The following is a 22,764-nucleotide window of genomic DNA, read 5'->3' on the forward strand; positions in this document are numbered from 1 at the left end:
AGCTGGATGACCTAGGGACACTCAGAGTGTGCTGTGTCAGTGATCCATTTGTGCAGTGAGCTGGATGACCTAGGGACACTCAGAGTGTGCTGTGATGGTGATCCATTTGTGCAGTGAGCTGGATGACCTAGAAACACTCTGAGTGTGCTGTGATGGTGATCCATTTGTGCAGTGAGCTGGATGACATAGGGACACTCAGAGTGTGTTGTGTCAGTGATCCATTTGTGCAGTGAGCTGGATGACCTAGAGACACTCAGAGTGTGTTGTGTCAGTGATCCATTTGTGCAGTGAGCTGGATGACTTAGAGACACGCTGAGTGTGCTGTGATGGTGATCCATTTGTGCAGTGAGCTGGATGACCTATGGACACTCAGAGTGTGTTGTGTCAGTGATCCATTTGTGCAGTGAGCTGGATGACCTATGGACACTCAGAGTGTGTTGTGTCAGTGATCCATTTGTGCAGTGAGCTGGATGACTTAGAGACACGCTGAGTGTGTTGTGTCAGTGATCCATTTGTGCAGTGAGCTGGATGACCTAGGGACACTCAGAGTGTGTTGTGTCAGTGATCCATTTGTGCAGTGAGCTGGATGACTTAGAGACACGCTGAGTGTGCTGTGATGGTGATCCATTTGTGCAGTGAGCTGGATGACCTATGGACACTCAGAGTGTGTTGTGTCAGTGATCCATTTGTGCAGTGAGCTGGATGACCTAGGGACACTCAAAGTGTGTTGTGTCAGTGATCCATTTGTGTGGTGAGCTGGATGACCTAGGGACACTCAGAGTGTGTTGTGTCAGTGATCCATTTGTGCGGTGAGCTGGATGAAATAGGGACACTCAGAGTGTGTTGTGTCAGTGATCCATTTGTGCAGTGAGCTGGATGACCTAGAGACACTCAGAGTGTGTTGTGTCAGTGATCCATTTGTGCAGTGAGCTGGATGAAATAGGGACACTCAGAGTGTGTTGTGATGGTGATCCATTTGTGCAGTGAGCTGGATGACCTAGGGACACTCAGAGTGTGTTGTGTCAGTGATCCATTTGTGCAGTGAGCTGGATGAAATAGGGACACTCAGAGTGTGTTGTGTCAGTGATCCATTTGTGCAGTGAGCTGGATGACCTAGGGACACTCAGAGTGTGTTGTGTCAGTGATCCATTTGTGCAGTGAGCTGGATGACCTAGGGACACTCAGAGTGTGTTGTGTCAGAGATCCATTTGTGCAGTGAGCTGGATGAAATAGGGACACTCAGAGTGTGTTGTGTCAGTGATCCATTTGTGCATTGAGCTGGATGAAATAGGGACACTCAGAGTGTGTTGTGTCAGTGATCCATTTGTGCAGTGAGCTGGATGACATAGAGACACTCAGAGTGTGTTGTGTCAGTGATCCATTTGTGCAGTGAGCTGGATGACCTAGGGACACTCTGAGTGTGCTGTGATGGTGATCCATTTGTGCATTGAGCTGGATGAAATAGGGACACTCAGAGTGTGTTGTGTCAGTGATCCATTTGTGCAGTGAGCTGGATGACCTAGGGACACTCAGAGTGTGCTGTGTCAGTGATCCATTTGTGCAGTGAGCTGGATGACCTAGAGACACTCTGAGTGTGCTGTGATGGTGATCCATTTGTGCAGTGAGCTGGATGACATAGAGACACTCAGAGTGTGTTGTGTCAGTGATCCATTTGTGCAGTGAGCTGGATGACCTAGGGACACTCAGAGTGTGCTGTGTCAGTGATCCATTTGTGCAGTGAGCTGGATGACCTAGGGACACTCAGAGTGTGCTGTGATGGTGATCCATTTGTGCAGTGAGCTGGATGACCTAGAAACACTCTGAGTGTGCTGTGATGGTGATCCATTTGTGCAGTGAGCTGGATGACATAGGGACACTCAGAGTGTGTTGTGTCAGTGATCCATTTGTGCAGTGAGCTGGATGACCTAGAGACACTCAGAGTGTGTTGTGTCAGTGATCCATTTGTGCAGTGAGCTGGATGACTTAGAGACACGCTGAGTGTGCTGTGATGGTGATCCATTTGTGCAGTGAGCTGGATGACCTATGGACACTCAGAGTGTGTTGTGTCAGTGATCCATTTGTGCAGTGAGCTGGATGACCTAGGGACACTCAGAGTGTGTTGTGTCAGTGATCCATTTGTGCAGTGAGCTGGATGACTTAGAGACACGCTGAGTGTGTTGTGTCAGTGATCCATTTGTGCAGTGAGCTGGATGACCTAGGGACACTCAGAGTGTGTTGTGTCAGTGATCCATTTGTGCAGTGAGCTGGATGACTTAGAGACACGCTGAGTGTGCTGTGATGGTGATCCATTTGTGCAGTGAGCTGGATGACCTATGGACACTCAGAGTGTGTTGTGTCAGTGATCCATTTGTGCAGTGAGCTGGATGACCTAGGGACACTCAAAGTGTGTTGTGTCAGTGATCCATTTGTGTGGTGAGCTGGATGACCTATGGACACTCAGAGTGTGTTGTGTCAGTGATCCATTTGTGCAGTGAGCTGGATGACCTAGGGACACTCAGAGTGTGTTGTGTCAGTGATCCATTTGTGCAGTGAGCTGGATGACCTAAGGACACTCAGAGTGTGTTGTGTCAGTGATCCATTTGTGCAGTGAGCTGGATGACCTAGAGACACTCAGAGTGTGTTGTGTCAGTGATCCATTTGTGCAGTGAGCTGGATGAAATAGGGACACTCAGAGTGTGTTGTGATGGTGATCCATTTGTGCAGTGAGCTGGATGACCTATGGACACTCAGAGTGTGTTGTGTCAGTGATCCATTTGTGCAGTGAGCTGGATGAAATAGGGACACTCAGAGTGTGTTGTGTCAGTGATCCATTTGTGCAGTGAGCTGGATGACCTAGGGACACTCAGAGTGTGTTGTGTCAGTGATCCATTTGTGCAGTGAGCTGGATGACCTAGAGACACTCTGAGTGTGCTGTGATGGTGATCCATTTGTGCAGTGAGCTGGATGACCTAGAGACAATCAGAGTGTGTTGTGTCAGTGATCCATTTGTGCAGTTAGCTGGATGACCTAGAGACACTCAGAGTGTGCTGTGATCAATCCATTTGTGCAGTGAGCTGGATGACCTAGAGACAATCAGAATGTGTTGTGTCAGTGATCCATTTGTGCAGTGAGCTGGATGACCTAGAGACACTCAGAGTGTGTTGTGATGGTGATCCATTTGTGCAGTGAGCTGGATGACATAGAGACACTCAGAGTGTGCTGTGATCAATCCATTTGTGCAGTGAGCTGGATGACCTAGAGACAATCAGAGTGTGTTGTGTCAGTGATCCATTTGTGCAGTGAGCTGGATGACCTAGGGACACTCAGAGTGTGTTGTGATGGTGATCCATTTGTGCAGTGAGCTGGATGACCTAGGGACACTCAGAGTGTGTTATGTCAGTGATCCATTTGTGCAGTGAGCTGGATGACCTAGAGACACTCAGAGTGTGTTGTGTCAGTGATCCATTTGTGCACCAGAGGTCAAACTGAGAAGCTTATAAACACAATATCTCCAGATTGGAACTGTAACAAATCTAAAACTTTGCATGTAGGGGGTAAGAATAATGATATTTTGTTGAAGGTCAAAGGTCATTTGAGGTCTTCAGTGATCAAATATTGAAACATAGTAAACACGATATCTCAAGTTAGGAATCTGGATACTTTCCATACTTGCTTGTGGATGTATTTTATTGATAAGAACAACTCATTGATTTGGTGTAGGTTAAAGGTTATCTGGGTCACCAGCATTCAAACTCTGAAAACCTTTTAAACATATCTCATGGTAGAAATCATGGATACTTTTCATACATATGATATGGATTTGCCATATTGAGCACAAGAATCATGTTGTTTGCATAGGTCAAAGGTCCTTTGAGGTCACCAGAGATCAAACTCTGAAAATTCTTAAACATGATATCTCAAGGTACGAATCATGGATACTTGTCATACTTGGTGTATCACATTGAGTTCAAGATCACTACTGCTTTTGGTGGAGGTGTGTATTGCCACGTACAGTAGACTGACCTGTGTTTATCATGTCATAATATAACTGTACATCAAAAAAGTGTTGCAGGACATTTATATTACAATCTTGGGTATTTGTGGTGAACAAGCAGTAGTCTAGTGTAATTAACATAACTAGTGTAAGTAACATTTCACAGCCTGGTTCTATTTATGCTTCATACTCTACTAGATGTTTTGAAGTTGTAAAGGTAGAGGCTATACTCTTGTATTCTGAAGATGTAACATTGTTTTAACTTGTTCCTTATTTCTACTGACAGCAATAAGAGACAACAATTAGAAGACTTTGTTCAAAATTTGATCACTAGTAATGATGGTGCAAGGACTTCATGTTCTCCATATGAGCAGCTATTACCACAGGTAAGCTAGAAAACCATAAAAAAATCAAACACTATGATAAGTGCTCATATAGTGTCATATTGTGGCAGGACTTCCTGGTAGTAGAGGGTAGCGGAACTCACTGTGCAAGTTAATTAAGTATTATGCTATGACGTTTGGAAAACACAGATTCAGGACTTGAAGAAATTGATTAGTTCAAGATAAAGTCAATCTCATTGAATTATTCTTTCTTTCTTCTCTCAAGTCAATACGAACTGTATCCAGGGTTAGAAGTGTGGTTACAGCTTGATCACATTCTAATATGATTCTGTGGCAGTATTGAACAAGATGAATATGGTATCATTCTGATTTAAGCAACACTTTCAATCTGACAAATAAAGGGTCTAGCGATTGCAAAAACCACCCCCTGAAAACTAGAGGAAAATACAATTACAGGATTATTCATGATGTGTTTATAGTCACACATCTCAAAAGTACCAGAAAGGAACTTATCACAAGTGAAAATGCATACATCTGCTCTGCATATATGTGTGGCATGAAGAGAAAGTCCTCTAAACTTAAGTTTGACTGCAAAGGTTAATGTTTCTTAACCTGATGTTAAACAGATTCATACACCATTTGGCAAGGAACTCCCACATGATGTAATGCCGGTTATCTTTGATGGAACACATAGAGTTGTATCGATATGGCACCCACAGGACAAACCTGTGGGCCATATTTTGCCTATCGATATGGTACCCACGGGACAAACCTGTGGGCCATATTTTGCCTATCGATATGGCACGTTCCACAGGACAAACCTGTGGGCCGTATTTTGCCTGCAGGATGCAGGTTGACAACATCATCTTTCTGAACCTCTTTGTTTTTTACTTAACCTTTTTCCGAATTGTTGAACATGCTCTTTGTCACTTTGCTAGAAAGCTGTTATCTTTTTAACATTTACAGAGATCAGCACTGAGGATTAAAGGCACCAATGTTACATTCCTTGCCACAGGTAGCGTGCAATACTATGACATGTTTTGTTTGGATATACTGGGCAGACCTTTAATTGATGGTGATATTTCCATGACAGATGACTGGACAATTCCCATGTGAGATCCCTCTTCATTTTCCTTCACCTTTCTTCCAGCTAATTTTAATTGTTGCTGATGTTGTTACTTTATTTTAGCTTTCTGGCTGTATTGAGCTGGAACATATTTAAAGTGACTGATGTAAGCACTATTTAGTTTCCTAGCTTTATAGAACTGGAACATACTTAAAGTGTATTGCAGTGACTGATGTAAGCACTAATTTGTTTCCTAGCTTTATAGAGCTGGAACATACTTAAAGTGTATTGTAGTGACTGATGTAAGCACTATTTAGTTTCCTAGCTGAATAGAACTGGAACGTACTTAAAGTGTATTGTAGTGACTGATGTAAGCACTAATTAGTTTCCTAGCTTTATAGCGCTGGAACAGACTAAAAATGTATTCCATTGACTGATGTGTGAGCACTGTTTAGTTTTGTGGCTGTATAGAGCTGAAACAGCCAAAACGTGTATTCTAGTGATTGATGTTTGACCACTGTTTAGTTTCCTAGCTGTATAGAGTTGGAACAGACTAAAGGTGTATTCCTTTGACTGATGTGTGAACAGTTTAGTTTCCTAGCTGTTTAAAGTTGGAACATACTAAAAGTGTATTCCTTTGACTGATGTGTGAGCACTGTTTAGTTTTGTGGCTGTATAGAGCTGAAACAGCCAAAACATGTTTTCTAGTGATTGGTGTTTGAACACTGTTTAGTTTCCTAGCTGTACATAGTTGGACCATGCTAAAAGTTTATTCCATTGACTGATGTGTGAATAATTTAGTTTCCTAGCTGTATTGAGTTCGAACAGACTAAAAGTGAATTATAGTGACTGATGTGTGAACACTGTTTGTTTTCCTAGCTGTATAGAGTTAGAACATACTGAAAGTGTATGCCAGTGACAGCTGTGTCAACACAGTTTGGTTTCTTTGGTTGCACAGAGATATGATACATTCTATTGATGTGTTTCAGTCGCTGATTTGTGAACACTTTTAGTGTCCTTGTTTGCACACAGATGTGGAACGTAGGTTAACATAAAATGCAATAAAAACTGTCCACAGAGTGTACTGTGTGTAGTAAATAGAGATTATGTCTTAATGTGTTTTTTGCTTTAGATTTCAGCGAGGTTTTCCAGATCCTTTGCCAATTGATGAGAATGCCTCTAAGAAGGGAAGAGTGGCCAGGTAATAACACATGAGATAACCAATCATGAGATAACCAATCATGAGATAACCAATCATGAGATAACCAATCATGAGATAACCAATCATGAGATAACCAATCATGAGATAACCAATCATGAGATAACCAATCATGAGATAACCAATCATGAGATAACCAATCATGAGATAACCAATCATGAGATAACCAATCATGAGATAACCAATCATGAGATAACCAATCATGAGATAACCAATCATGAGATAACCAATCATGAGATAACCAATCATGAGATAACCAATCATGAGATAACCAATCATGAGATAACCAATCATGAGATATCCAATCATGATTTTCTTCTGTTTGAGTGGTGCTCAGATCCTCAAGACTTATATGCCCTGATGACAGAGGTATTTCCAGTGTTAACCAAAGAATCAAAATATGGCTGCTGCACAGTATCCAAATCATAGAAGGATCTATTGAATGTGTTGTACTAGAAGAGCTTGTATAGCAAGACCATACAGCTCAATTTGAAGAAGGAATTTTCTTAGATTGGAAGTAATTTAAACCACTATTGAACTCCTCTTTTGCTTAAAAAAAGAGTTTGTCGCTTTGTACTTCTTGCTCTGTTAGGTGACTATGAGATAAATCAATCATGTGACTATTAAGTAACTGTTGGGTGAGTCATTTAGGTAACTGTTGGTTGATATTATTGTGTGACTATATAATGTGTCTCAGTTATGTGACCATTAGATGATTTAATCATGTGACCATAACGTAACTGTTGAGTGAGTCATTTAGGTAACTGTTGGTTGATATTATTGTGTGACTATATAATGTGTCTCAGTTATGTGACCATTAGATGATTTAATCATGTGACCATAACGTAACTGTTGAGTGAGTCATTTAGGTAACTGTTGGTTGATATTATTGTGTGACTATATAATGTGTCTCAGTTATGTGACCATTAGATGATTTAATCATGTGACCATAACGTAACTGTTGAGTGAGTCATTTAGGTAACTGTTGGTTGATATTATTGTGTGACTATATAATGTGTCTCAGTTATGTGACCATTAGATGATTTAATCATGTGACCATAACGTAACTGTTGAGTGAGTCATTTAGGTAACTGTTGGTTGATATTATTGTGTGACTATATAATGTGTCTCAGTTATGTGACTATTAGATGATTTAATCATGTGACCATAAAGTAACTGTTGGGTGAGTCATTAAGGTAACTGTTGGTTGATATTATTGTGTGACTATATAAAGTGACTATGTTGTGTGACTGTTAGATATTTCAATCATGTGACTATTAAGTAACTGTTAGGTGAGTCATTTAGGTAACTGTACAGTTGGTTGATACTATTGCGTGACTATATAATGTGACTATGTTGGGTGACTATTATATGATTTATTCACATGCGACTTTTAAGTAACTGTTAGGTGAGTCATTTAGGTAACTGTACAGTTGGTTGATACTATTGTGTGACTATCATGTGACTCTGTTGTGTGACTATGAGATAATCACTCTGATAAGTTGGGTGAGTCAATTACTATTGTAGTTGACTCCATAGGTGACTCTTGTAGACTCTGTTTGGTGACTCTATTTGTGACTGTAATGTGACTATGTTGTGTGACTATGAGATAATCAATCATTACTCTGATAAGTTGGGTGAGTCAATTACTATAGTAGTTGACTCCATAGGTGACTCTTGTAGACTCTGTTTGGTGACTCTATTTGTGACTGTAATGTGACTATGTTGTGTGACTATGAGATAATCAATCATTACTCTGATAAGTTGGGTGAGTCAATTACTATAGTAGTTGACTCCATAGGTGACTCTTATAGACTCTGTTTGGTGACTCTATTTGTGACTGTAATGTGACTATGTTGTGTGACTATGAGATAATCAATCATTACTCTGATAAGTTGGGTGAGTCAATTACTATAGTAGTTGACTCCATATGTGACTCTTGTAGACTCTGTTTGGTGACTCTATTTGTGACTGTAATGTGACTATGTTGTGTGACTATGAGATAATCAATCATTACTCTGATAAGTTGGGTGAGTCAATTACTATAGTAGTTGACTCCATAGGTGACTCTTGTAGACTCTGTTTGGTGACTCTATATGGATGATGTTGTTAATAGTAATGGTGAGAACACCTTGATATGAAAGTGATTAAATCGTTTGTTATGTTTCCTTAAAAGGAAGAAAACTTGTTTCAATTGTGGAGACGAAGGTCATGGCTTGTCAGACTGTCCAGTTGTAAGTATTAGATGTGATGAGGTTAACTAGACTGCTTACTCTTGTATCATTGTCTGTAGCTATTAGTGTAACAATTAAAATCAACCATTTACACATACATTTTGTATGTTAAGACCATACTCATTATTTGAGAAATGATACTTTATACATCAGAGGCTCATCAGTGGTCACTGGAATACCTGTATTATTTAAGAACACTTCAAGTCAGTGGTTGAGTTGGTCAGAATCAATGTATTAATGCAGCACACCTTTATGAAGGATTACTGGTTTGTCCATCTATACAAGAACTCCTCTTTGTGAATGACTTTATACACCAAAGTCTGTTTATCTTATACTCATATTGCTTATCAGGAAAAAGACTTTGCGCGGATCAATGCCAAGAAACAGGAGTTTAGGAATCTCTCCTCTCCAGGGTTGAATTCTAAGCGTTATCACAAAGATTCTGATGGTGACCAAAAGTTTGCAGAGCTGAAACCAGGAGTTGTAAGGTGAGAAAAGTTACATTATGCAGTTACCAAAACTGAAATTCTCGCTAAGAGAATAATTTTTAGCTAGCAAGCATTGTCAAGCTCCTTACTAACTCCAAAGGGAATTGGTAAGGAGTGTGATGCCAGAAACAGAATCTTGTCTGCATTACCTAATAGTAATACATTTATTTTCATGCTGTGTGACCATTGAGGTATTTGTCACACTGTTTACTTACCAGTGAGGTATATGTCTTGGTTGTTTAATTATGTGTAACCACTGAGGTATTTGTTGTCCCTGTTAATTTAAACATGTGTAACCAGTGTGGTATTTGACCCACTTATGTGTAACCATTGAGGTATTTGTTGTTCCTGTTAATTTAAACATGTGTAACCAGTGTGGTATTTGACATAATTATGTGTAACCACTGAGGTATTTGCTGTCCCTGTTAATTTAAAGATACATGTGTAACCAGTGCGGTATTTGACCCAGTTATGTGAAACCACAGAGGTATTTGCTGTCCCTGTTAATTTAAACATGTATGTGTAACCAGTGTGGTATTTGACCCAGTTATGTGTAACCAGTGAGGTATTTGTTGTCCCTGTTAATTTAAACATGTGTAACCAGTGTGGTATTTGACCCAGTTATGTGTAACCACTGAGGTATTTGTTGTCGCTGTTAATTTAAACATGTGTAACCAGTGTGGTATTTGGCCCAGTTATGTGTAACCACTGAGGTATTTGCTGTCCCTGTTAATTTAAACATGTGTAACCAGTGTGGTATTTGACCCAGTTATGTGTAACCACTGAGGTATTTGTTGTCGCTGTTAATTTAAACATGTGTAACCAGTGTGGTATTTGACCCAGTTATGTGAAACCACAGAGGTATTTGCTGTCCCTGTTAATTTAGACATACATGTGTAACCAGTGTGGTATTTGACCCAGTTATGTGAAACCACTGAGGTATTTGTTGTCCCTGTTAATTTAAACTACTATAACCAGTGTGATATTTGACCCAGTTATGTGTAACCAGTGAGGTATTTTCATCAATGTTTACATACATTTCTGTAACCAGTGTGGTATTTGACTCAGTACTGTGTAACCAGTGAGTTATTTGACTTGGTTAGTAATGTGTAACCACTGAGATATTTGTTGTCGCTGTCAACTTAAAAGTGTATAACCAGTGTGGCATTTGACTAAGTTATTTGTAACTTTGCCAGGGGTATTTCACTATTTTAGTTATGTGGAACAAGTTAAGTTATTTGAATAGGTTAGATACATTTAATCAGTGAGATATTTGACAAACTTGGTTACTAATTGTTACAGGCTGTGTGGTACTCCACTTAACTCACCATACCTTCTCAAAGCCACTCTTTTAACTACATACCTAGTGCACTGTTGATACATGGTACCGCTTGTTAGTAGTATGAATTTCCTTCTTTCATTGTGGTAAATATTTGATAAATTCTGAAGTCAATGTCACTTAACTGAGGATGTCCTTTTCAAACAGTTTCCATTTGAAGTAAAGAGCTGAACAAAGGCAATAAGCTTTCTTTTGTTTATGATTTTATTTTTAGTTTTAACTTTCTGTTTTTGTTTCAGTGATGAGTTGAGAAAGGCAATGGGTTTGAGAGAGCAAGAAATTCCTAGTTATATTTACACCATGAGAATGCTGGGTTATCCTCCTGGCTACCTACTGGAGGCAGAGATAACATCATCTGGACTTGCAGTATATGATAAGCTAAGAGGTAATTTCTCATTATATTTACACCATGAGAATGCTGGGTTATCCTCCTGGCTACCTACTGGAGGCAGAGATAACATCATCTGGACTTGCAGTATATGATAAGCTAAGAGGTAATTTCTCATTATATTTACACCATGAGAATGCTGGGTTATCCTCCTGGCTACCTACTGGAGGCAGAGATAACATCATCTGGACTTGCAGTATATGATAAGCTAAGAGGTAATTTCTCATTATATTTACACCATGAGAATGCTGGGTTATCCTCCTGGCTACCTACTGGAGGCAGAGATAACATCATCTGGACTTGCAGTATATGATAAGCTAAGAGGTAATTTCTCATTATATTTACACCATGAGAATGCTGGGTTATCCTCCTGGCTACCTACTGGAGGCAGAGATAACATCATCTGGACTTGCAGTATATGATAAGCTAAGAGGTAATTTCTCATTATATTTACACCATGAGAATGCTGGGTTATCCTCCTGGCTACCTACTGGAGGCAGAGATAACATCATCTGGACTTGCAGTATATGATAAGCTAAGAGGTAATTTCTCATTATATTTACACCATGAGAATGCTGGGTTATCCTCCTGGCTACCTACTGGAGGCAGAGATAACATCATCTGGACTTGCAGTATATGATAAGCTAAGAGGTAATTTCTCATTATATTTACACCATGAGAATGCTGGGTTATCCTCCTGGCTACCCCCTGGAGGCAGAGATAACAACATCTGGACTTGCAGTATATGATAAGCTAAGAGGTAATTTCTCATTATATTTACACCATGAGAATGCTGGGTTATCCTCCTGGCTACCCCCTGGAGGCAGAGATAACAACATCTGGACTTGCAGTATATGATAAGCTAAGAGGTAATTTCTCATTATATTTACACCATGAGAATGCTGGGTTATCCTCCTGGCTACCTACTGGAGGCAGAGATAACATCATCTGGACTTGCAGTATATGATAAGCTAAGAGGTAATTTCTCATTATATTTACACCATGAGAATGCTGGGTTATCCTCCTGGCTACCTACTGGAGGCAGAGATAACATCATCTGGACTTGCAGTATATGATAAGCTAAGAGGTAATTTCTCATTATATTTACACCATGAGAATGCTGGGTTATCCTCCTGGCTACCTACTGGAGGCAGAGATAACATCATCTGGACTTGCAGTATATGATAAGCTAAGAGGTAATTTCTCATTATATTTACACCATGAGAATGCTGGGTTATCCTCCTGGCTACCTACTGGAGGCAGAGATAACATCATCTGGACTTGCAGTATATGATAAGCTAAGAGGTAATTTCTCATTATATTTACACCATGAGAATGCTGGGTTATCCTCCTGGCTACCTACTGGAGGCAGAGATAACATCATCTGGACTTGCAGTATATGATAAGCTAAGAGGTAATTTCTCATTATATTTACACCATGAGAATGCTGGGTTATCCTCCTGGCTACCTACTGGAGGCAGAGATAACATCATCTGGACTTGCAGTATATGATAAGCTAAGAGGTAATTTCTCATTATATTTACACCATGAGAATGCTGGGTTATCCTCCTGGCTACCTACTGGAGGCAGAGATAACATCATCTGGACTTGCAGTATATGATAAGCTAAGAGGTAATTTCTCATTATATTTACACCATGAGAATGCTGGGTTATCCTCCTGGCTACCTACTGGAGGCAGAGATAACAACATCTGGACTTGCAGTATATGATAAGCTAAGAGGTAATTTCTCATTATATTTACACCATGAGAATGCTGGGTTATCCTCCTGGCTACCTACTGGAGGCAGAGATAACATCATCTGGACTTGCAGTATATGATAAGCTAAGAGGTAATTTCTCATTATATTTACACCATGAGAATGCTGGGTTATCCTCCTGGCTACCTACTGGAGGCAGAGATAACATCATCTGGACTTGCAGTATATGATAAGCTAAGAGGTAATTTCTCATTATATTTACACCATGAGAATGCTGGGTTATCCTCCTGGCTACCTACTGGAGGCAGAGATAACATCATCTGGACTTGCAGTATATGATAAGCTAAGAGGTAATTTCTCATTATATTTACACCATGAGAATGCTGGGTTATCCTCCTGGCTACCTACTGGAGGCAGAGATAACATCATCTGGTCTTGCAGTATATGATAAGCTAAGAGGTAATTTCTCATTATATTTACACCATGAGAATGCTGGGTTATCCTCCTGGCTACCTACTGGAGGCAGAGATAACATCATCTGGACTTGCAGTATATGATAAGCTAAGAGGTAATTTCTCATTATATTTACACCATGAGAATGCTGGGTTATCCTCCTGGCTACCTACTGGAGGCAGAGATAACATCATCTGGACTTGCAGTATATGATAAGCTAAGAGGTAATTTCTCATTATATTTACACCATGAGAATGCTGGGTTATCCTCCTGGCTACCTACTGGAGGCAGAGATAACATCATCTGGACTTGCAGTATATGATAAGCTAAGAGGTAATTTCTCATTATATTTACACCATGAGAATGCTGGGTTATCCTCCTGGCTACCTACTGGAGGCAGAGATAACAACATCTGGACTTGCAGTATATGATAAGCTAAGAGGTAATTTCCTATTATATTTACACCATGAGAATGCTGGGTTATCCTCCTGGCTACCTACTGGAGGCAGAGATAACATCATCTGGACTTGCAGTATATGATAAGCTAAGAGGTAATTTCTCATTATATTTACACCATGAGAATGCTGGGTTATCCTCCTGGCTACCTACTGGAGGCAGAGATAACATCATCTGGACTTGCAGTATATGATAAGCTAAGAGGTAATTTCTCATTATATTTACACCATGAGAATGCTGGGTTATCCTCCTGGCTACCTACTGGAGGCAGAGATAACATCATCTGGACTTGCAGTATATGATAAGCTAAGAGGTAATTTCTCATTATATTTACACCATGAGAATGCTGGGTTATCCTCCTGGCTACCTACTGGAGGCAGAGATAACATCATCTGGACTTGCAGTATATGATAAGCTAAGAGGTAATTTCTCATTATATTTACACCATGAGAATGCTGGGTTATCCTCCTGGCTACCTACTGGAGGCAGAGATAACATCATCTGGACTTGCAGTATATGATAAGCTAAGAGGTAATTTCTCATTATATTTACACCATGAGAATGCTGGGTTATCCTCCTGGCTACCTACTGGAGGCAGAGATAACATCATCTGGACTTGCAGTATATGATAAGCTAAGAGGTAATTTCTCATTATATTTACACCATGAGAATGCTGGGTTATCCTCCTGGCTATCTACTGGAGGCAGAGATAACATCATCTGGACTTGCAGTATATGATAAGCTAAGAGGTAATTTCTCATTATATTTACACCATGAGAATGCTGGGTTATCCTCCTGGCTACCTACTGGAGGCAGAGATAACATCATCTGGACTTGCAGTATATGATAAGCTAAGAGGTAATTTCTCATTATATTTACACCATGAGAATGCTGGGTTATCCTCCTGGCTACCTACTGGAGGCAGAGATAACATCATCTGGACTTGCAGTATATGATAAGCTAAGAGGTAATTTCTCATTATATTTACACCATGAGAATGCTGGGTTATCCTCCTGGCTACCTACTGGAGGCAGAGATAACATCATCTGGACTTGCAGTATATGATAAGCTAAGAGGTAATTTCTCATTATATTTACACCATGAGAATGCTGGGTTATCCTCCTGGCTACCTACTGGAGGCAGAGATAACATCATCTGGACTTGCAGTATATGATAAGCTAAGAGGTAATTTCTCATTATATTTACACCATGAGAATGCTGGGTTATCCTCCTGGCTACCTACTGGAGGCAGAGATAACATCATCTGGACTTGCAGTATATGATAAGCTAAGAGGTAATTTCTCATTATATTTACACCATGAGAATGCTGGGTTATCCTCCTGGCTACCTACTGGAGGCAGAGATAACATCATCTGGACTTGCAGTATATGATAAGCTAAGAGGTAATTTCTCATTATATTTACACCATGAGAATGCTGGGTTATCCTCCTGGCTACCTACTGGAGGCAGAGATAACATCATCTGGACTTGCAGTATATGATAAGCTAAGAGGTAATTTCTCATTATATTTACACCATGAGAATGCTGGGTTATCCTCCTGGCTACCCCCTGGAGGCAGAGATAACAACATCTGGACTTGCAGTATATGATAAGCTAAGAGGTAATTTCTCATTATATTTACACCATGAGAATGCTGGGTTATCCTCCTGGCTACCTACTGGAGGCAGAGATAACATCATCTGGACTTGCAGTATATGATAAGCTAAGAGGTAATTTCTCATTATATTTACACCATGAGAATGCTGGGTTATCCTCCTGGCTACCTACTGGAGGCAGAGATAACATCATCTGGACTTGCAGTATATGATAAGCTAAGAGGTAATTTCTCATTATATTTACACCATGAGAATGCTGGGTTATCCTCCTGGCTACCTACTGGAGGCAGAGATAACATCATCTGGACTTGCAGTATATGATAAGCTAAGAGGTAATTTCTCATTATATTTACACCATGAGAATGCTGGGTTATCCTCCTGGCTACCTACTGGAGGCAGAGATAACATCATCTGGACTTGCAGTATATGATAAGCTAAGAGGTAATTTCTCATTATATTTACACCATGAGAATGCTGGGTTATCCTCCTGGCTACCTACTGGAGGCAGAGATAACATCATCTGGACTTGCAGTATATGATAAGCTAAGAGGTAATTTCTCATTATATTTACACCATGAGAATGCTGGGTTATCCTCCTGGCTACCTACTGGAGGCAGAGATAACATCATCTGGACTTGCAGTATATGATAAGCTAAGAGGTAATTTCTCATTATATTTACACCATGAGAATGCTGGGTTATCCTCCTGGCTATCTACTGGAGGCAGAGATAACATCATCTGGACTTGCAGTATATGATAAGCTAAGAGGTAATTTCTCATTATATTTACACCATGAGAATGCTGGGTTATCCTCCTGGCTACCTACTGGAGGCAGAGATAACATCATCTGGACTTGCAGTATATGATAAGCTAAGAGGTAATTTCTCATTATATTTACACCATGAGAATGCTGGGTTATCCTCCTGGCTACCTACTGGAGGCAGAGATAACATCATCTGGACTTGCAGTATATGATAAGCTAAGAGGTAATTTCTCATTATATTTACACCATGAGAATGCTGGGTTATCCTCCTGGCTACCTACTGGAGGCAGAGATAACATCATCTGGACTTGCAGTATATGATAAGCTAAGAGGTAATTTCTCATTATATTTACACCATGAGAATGCTGGGTTATCCTCCTGGCTACCTACTGGAGAAACCTATAACAGCATCTGGTCTTTCTGGTTATGATAAGCTGACAGGTAGAAAATAATCAATTAAGAAACAGTAGTCTATGATAACAACACATAGCATATTTGAATTTAGAACTGTTTACAATTGTATATGAATAGGCAGAGAGAGACTTGATTATGGAAGTGATAGGGTATTAAATTCAGGCAGGGGCAGGATTTTATTTTGTTAAAGGGGAGACTATATTCAGGAATGAAATATAGGGGCTGTTTTAAACATCTTCAAGTTCATAAAGATTGATTATTTAGCTTGAGTAAGGACTATTATCTTGTGGCTGAACAGTATGAAGATCATCCTGGATGAGGACACCCTAGACCTAAAGATTACAGCAGGACACTGTCAATTTCTACATTGCATTGTTAAATTATTACATATAAGCTTGATATGATAGCATTCAAATTACAAAATTATTCCTAACAACTGTGCTTGTGAAAGAAATCTTTGAATTATTCATTTCTGGCTTTACTTTTATGTCTACCCTGATTGCAATATTTCAATATGGTGCTGATTTGTGATGTCAGTAAAAACTGTATAGGCTATGTAATATAAATTTAAAAACTTATAAATAGGAAGCTTAGGAGTAAAGAAAGGAAATATAAAAAATAAAAGAAATAGAACAGACAGTTCACAGTTAGTAAAGTACAACAATCAATAGTCATAAGCCAAATTGGCCCGTTGACCTCCCCGAAGTTTATAAACAGTCTTAGGTTTGTAACCTTTTATAATGTTAATCCGGTGCCTGCCATCTTTGAGTAGCTGGGCTGCAGAACGGCCGGACCATTTGGTTAAATTGTCAATCCATCGTGAATGCAGTCGGCCTGGCTTACGTTTGTAACCACAGGGTAGCCCACAGAGTGCAGCACATGTAAGGCCTCCAAAACGTACTGCATTAAAGCAGTGATGTAGGAAGGTACTTTTGAGTGGGGGGGCTGAAGACTGATGGCCGGCCTTGGGTAGGGGTCTAAGGGAAGGGGGTGTTCACCTCCCCTTTGGTTTTTTTTTTTTGCATTTCCAGTTGGCCTCAGATGCAATTTAGTGCAATATAGCACACTTCAAAACCCACTCCAGTTTGTAAATTATTTTGCATTTTCACCTGGCCTTAGATGCAATTTGGTGCTCCAAATGAGATTTTTTTCTCATTTGGAAATGAAAAAGGGGTTTTCTGACTTCAGAAGCCGGAGGGGGGGGGGGGGGGGCGGAATGATACTTCCGCCCACCATATTTTTCACTGGGGGGGGTCTGGTGCCCCCCCCCCCCAGCCCCCCCAGTTCATATGCCCTTGGCATGATGTAAAGTACAGTTGCAGTTTTTCTCAAATAAACAAAGGTAGCTATTTCTATTATGCAGTTCATATAAACAGTGTATACTTACATATGTGCTGGTGAAACTTTTGAACTAGCAAGTAACAAGTCTTGCGTGGAGGATTCATGGACATTACTCTATACTACTGCAATGATCTAGGTACACTATGCAATACCAATCCCAGGATCAATATATATAGTTTTGATGTTTAGTTTTCTTTCACTTACTTATTTGTCTCTTTTTTGCCAGCAGATGAGGAAGGAGAGGTAAAGGAGGCACATGACCAGCCTCTGAAGTATAATTCATTGAAACTGATTAAATATCCAGGCTTTAACGTTACACTCGGTGATGGTTTTATAGACGTGAGTTTTGTAGGCTTTAACGTCACACTCGGTGATGGTTTTATAGACGTGAGTTTTGTTTACATAAGTACTACTGTTAGGTCAGCATAAACATTTGTATGGCTGGCCATATGACAGTAGCAAGTGCTCTAGATTATTGTTTGGGTTGGGTGAAGGGGCGGGGAGGGGAGGGCTGAGGGGGCTGTTGTTACTTAGTGTTAGAAGCTGGGCACATGGTGATAACCATTAGTACTCTTATGTAGGTTTATGTAGATCAAATTTGGTTGAGCAATGTAGATTTTGTTTACCTGTGAAAAGTCTTTTATGCCACCACATCTGCAGTATGGGAGAATAAGATCCCCAAAGTACAGATGTGACTTGATCAGTGATGTATGCTCAATTTAAGTAAGGTATATATTTAGGTAGGAAATGGCAGTTGCATTTCAAAAGTGAAATAATAATGCTGGATACTGTTTAGTCAGGTGTATAGAATTTTGGTGTTGAAATGAGACAGATGCCTTCACGATGATATAATGTAACAAATTACGTGACAGTTTTATAGAGAAGACTGACACTCTTTAATCAAGAAGTAATACAACTCATGTGAACCTTGGAAAGATCTGCAGAATGACATTGTTTGTACTAGGAATAATACATGAGTCTAAAGTAGGGAAACAGTAACATATACCAACAGGTTATAGCATGGATACACATATCAAAGAAACATATAAACTCATTTGTAACCATATGGCACATTGTCTGCTTAATTAGTCTGCTAATATTGTTATCTTCCAATCAGGACTGCCAGTATAGAAACATGCCTCCGATGCAGGAATACCACTCATATGACATATTTCAATCATTCATGGCCTCAAAGTCATCCAGTGAGGGAGAAAGTAAAAAGAGGAAAGGAGAATTCAGCGAAAGTGAAGAGAGAAGAAATAGAAAGAAAGGCCGTATTCAAGAGGTCAAAGAGATGGACATTGGTAGTCCTGTATCTCCATCTTTCTCAGGTCAGTTCTTAGATCAAGGAGAGGATTTCAAATCCTCATTGATGTAATCACCCTGTGTGCTGCTTCCCTCTGTAGTCATGAAGGGTCTCTCACGATGTTAGGTCAGGGTTTAGATCAAGGAGAGGCTTTCAAATCCACAAATGTAATCACCCTGTGTGCTGCTTCCCTCTGTAGTCATGAAGGGTCTCTCACGATGTTAGGTCAGGGTTTAGATCAAGGAGAGGCTTTCAAATCCTCAAATGTAATCACCCTGTGTTCTGCTTCCCTCTGTAGTCATGAAGGGTCTCTCATGATGTTAGGTCAGGGCTTAGATCAAGGAGAGGCTTTCAAATCCACAAATGTAATCACCCTGTGTTCTGCTTCCCTCTGTAGTCATGAAGGGTCTCTCATGATGTTAGGTCAGGGCTTAGATCAAGGAGAGGCTTTCAAATCCACAGATGTAATCACCCTGTGTGCTGCTTCCCTCTGTAGTCATGAAGGGTCTCTCATGATGTTAGGTCAGGGTTTAGATCAAGGAGAGGCTTTCAAATCCACAAATGTAATCACCCTGTGTTCTGCTTCCCTCTGTAGTCATGAAGGGTCTCTCATGATGTTAGGTCAGGGCTTAGATCAAGGAGAGGCTTTCAAATCCACAAATGTAATCACCCTGTGTTCTGCTTCCCTCTGTAGTCATGAAGGGTCTCTCATGATGTTAGGTCAGGGTTTAGATCAAGGAGAGGCTTTCAAATCCTCAAATGTAATCACCCTGTGTGCTGCTTCCCTCTGTAGTCATGAAGGGTCTCTCATGATGTTAGGTCAGGGTTTAGATCAAGGAGAGGCTTTCAAATCCTCAAATGTAATCACCCTGTGTGCTGCTTCCCTCTGTAGTCATGAAGGGTCTCTCATGATGTTAGGTCAGGGTAGATCAAGGAGAGGCTTTCAAATCCACAAATGTAATCACCCTGTGTTCTGCTTCCCTCTGTAGTCATGAAGGGTCTCTCATGATGTTAGGTCAGGGTAGATCAAGGAGAGGCTTTCAAATCCTCAAATGTAATCACCCTGTGTTCTGCTTCCCTCTGTAGTCATGAAGGGTCTCTCATGATGTTAGGTCAGGGTTTAGATCAAGGAGAGGCTTTCAAATCCTCAAATGTAATCACCCTGTGTGCTGCTTCCCTCTGTAGTCATGAAGGGTCTCTCATGATGTTAGGTCAGGGTTTAGATCAAGGAGAGGCTTTCAAATCCTCAAATGTAATCACCCTGTGTGCTGCTTCCCTCTGTAGTCATGAAGGGTCTCTCATGATGTTAGGTCAGGGTTTAGATCAAGGAGAGGCTTTCAAATCCTCAAATGTAATCACCCTGTGTGCTGCTTCCCTCTGTAGTCATGAAGGGTCTCTCATGATGTTAGGTCAGGGTAGATCAAGGAGAGGCTTTCAAATCCTCAAATGTAATCACCCTGTGTTCTGCTTCCCTCTGTAGTCATGAAGGGTCTCTCATGATGTTAGGTCAGGGTTTAGATCAAGGAGAGGCTTTCAAATCCTCAAATGTAATCACCCTGTGTTCTGCTTCCCTCTGTAGTCATGAAGGGTCTCTCATGATGTTAGGTCAGGGTTTAGATCAAGGAGAGGCTTTCAAATCCACAAATGTAATCACCCTGTGTTCTGCTTCCCTCTGTAGTCATGAAGGGTCTCTCATGATGTTAGGTCAGGGTTTAGATCAAGGAGAGTCATTACTTGGTATGTTTGTTACTGTGGTTTAGTTGTATCTATGTGTGAAACATTTTCCTGCACATTTTTACCAGACATGAAATTTCTGTTGAGAACTTACACAAGACAGTTTGTCAGAAAGGTTCATTACAGCTTTAGAATGTGTGTTTGGTGGAAGTTTTGAAACTTCGTTTATGGCAAATTGTATGCGCAAGAATGGATGCGAGATATTCTCAATGGACAAAAGTTCTTGTTGCAAGTTCAGTTTTAGCTATTTCTGCTGTTTGAGATGGTTAGCATTCCAAGAAATACTTTTGCATTCCTCTATTTATTATATTGTGAACTTCAGTACAAGTCCTGGTCCATTCTAATGATCAAGGTAGACAGCAAAACAACAACCTCCTTATGTAATCATTATTATTATTAACGTGTACACAAACTAGTTTTGTTTCCTGGAACATATGCTTTGAATGTAACAAAAAGGTTACCTTAAAAACTAACATGGTACACAACATCACACCAGATTTGTGACTCTGTTAGCATGGCAATCTTTAGTTAAATTACAAATAAAACTGCCATTGATTGTGCCAATTCAGCAAACTATTTGATATGGATTAGTTTTGGATTGTTAAATGGAAACCTCAATGCTACACTATAAAACAGTGATTGAGGAAACATGTGGGTATCATTTACACATGTCAGCTGGACCTTGTTCACAATGAAATCTGTACTGGTATCTAGTTTGTGAGGCTTTCACCCCTTCAATGTTTCACCATTGTAAGTAATGTAAGATTCATGCAGGCATCTGGGCTCTGAGCCAGAATTCTGTGTCACATTTGAGTAATGCCATTTACGTGTCAAACAAATTTATGCCTTTTGCGTTTAATGTGGCTAAATAAATTGGCTTTACTTTTTACATCATTTAAGACAAGAACAAACCTTTTTATTTGTAATATTTTAAAGTCTGATGTCTTAAGGTAGCATACCCCCATTAAAAGCCCCATTGACTTACGCAATAAATCACAAAAGTAATATGATCTCTAAGTCTAGATAGAAGTTTTCATTAGCTAAATGCTACCCATCACCAGATAGCTGACAAGTTGGTCTTTCATGGCACCATCAATTTTCTGTACCATGACCATGCAGATTTTTTGCCATCCGAGCTGGAAGTTTTTGTCACTTGTAATCAAACCTCTTCACTCAGTGGTAAACAATTTTCCTTCGCTGCCCCTGGGAGGCCTAAAGTGGTCTAAATTGCCTCAATTGACCCAATTTTCTCACCACATGTACTTCCATTTTTTAGTTTATGATACTTTCACAATATTATCAGCTTTCATATTTTGGTTCTGATGCTTTGGCGTCCATTGACCTATGCAGTCAAGTTTGCATATGCGTGGGTGGGTGCGTGTATGTATGCGTGTATGTGACGCCCTAGCTTGTAAGCAAGAAGAAATGTGTGATGTCAAACTTGGTATATATGTTGGTCTTGGTCAGTAGATGATCTCTATTGTTTTTGGTAGGGCTTTATTGCATTTTATTGAGTGGGCAGGGCTTGATGTAAATTTATGAAAATGTTAGTATCTGTACAACTGTACATGTCCCATTTAGTTCATACTGGGTATGGTGATGTAACTATGTAGTAAGTAAATGTCCTGTGCAACAACAATTTTACTTCATTAATATTCATGAGTGGATGAGGCTTACTGGGAAATTGTCAAGAACAGCTTATTAACACGATCTCAACAAACACAAGATGAGCCATGTTATAAATCACCATACAGTAGTTGTTATTATTATTAGTCAAAACATAGTCTCTCTTCATATTGGTGTGAACAAGTTCTGAATTTAAACATATTGCTTACTACCCCATGAATACGTTTGGTCATGAGAACCACTAAACGTTTTTGTTTTCTTGTTA

At 39.9% G+C, this 22,764-nt stretch overlaps 2 protein-coding genes across 2 annotated transcripts in view; both read left to right on the plus strand.

Moving 5' to 3' along the window:
- Nucleotides 1-22,764, plus strand: part of LOC139981431 (zinc finger CCHC domain-containing protein 8-like) — a 33,451-nt gene that overhangs the window by 8,063 nt on the left and 2,624 nt on the right. The window contains exons 4-12 of the mRNA XM_071993802.1: nucleotides 4,281-4,380; nucleotides 5,305-5,450; nucleotides 6,537-6,605; nucleotides 8,800-8,857; nucleotides 9,209-9,345; nucleotides 10,924-11,069; nucleotides 16,300-16,410; nucleotides 18,063-18,220; nucleotides 18,951-19,164. Of these exons, the coding sequence (XP_071849903.1) occupies nucleotides 4,281-4,380; nucleotides 5,305-5,450; nucleotides 6,537-6,605; nucleotides 8,800-8,857; nucleotides 9,209-9,345; nucleotides 10,924-11,069; nucleotides 16,300-16,410; nucleotides 18,063-18,220; nucleotides 18,951-19,164 (1,139 nt within the window). The remainder of the gene's footprint in view (nucleotides 1-4,280; nucleotides 4,381-5,304; nucleotides 5,451-6,536; nucleotides 6,606-8,799; nucleotides 8,858-9,208; nucleotides 9,346-10,923; nucleotides 11,070-16,299; nucleotides 16,411-18,062; nucleotides 18,221-18,950; nucleotides 19,165-22,764) is intronic.
- Nucleotides 19,175-22,758, plus strand: LOC139981006 (uncharacterized). The gene is made up of 3 exons (XM_071993102.1): nucleotides 19,175-20,057; nucleotides 20,252-20,548; nucleotides 20,646-22,758. Exons 1-3 carry the CDS (start codon nucleotides 19,259-19,261, stop codon nucleotides 20,897-20,899), a joined length of 1,350 nt encoding a protein of 449 aa, XP_071849203.1. The 5' UTR covers nucleotides 19,175-19,258; the 3' UTR covers nucleotides 20,900-22,758.

Source organism: Apostichopus japonicus, chromosome 15, assembly GCF_037975245.1.
Source record: "Apostichopus japonicus isolate 1M-3 chromosome 15, ASM3797524v1, whole genome shotgun sequence".
NCBI classification, from domain to species: Eukaryota; Metazoa; Echinodermata; class Holothuroidea; order Aspidochirotida; family Stichopodidae; genus Apostichopus; species Apostichopus japonicus.

Excerpts from the sequence above, each read along its gene's own strand:
- LOC139981006 (XM_071993102.1), top strand. The coding sequence starts at position 19,259 with ATGTTAGGTCAGGGTTTAGATCAAGGAGAGGCTTTCAAATCCACAAAT. Across the intron at positions 20,058-20,251 it reads AGGGTCTCTCATGATGTTAG|GTCAGGGTTTAGATCAAGGA; the intron begins GTCAGGGTAGAT and ends TCATGATGTTAG. Across the intron at positions 20,549-20,645 it reads AGGGTCTCTCATGATGTTAG|GTCAGGGTTTAGATCAAGGA; the intron begins GTCAGGGTAGAT and ends TCATGATGTTAG.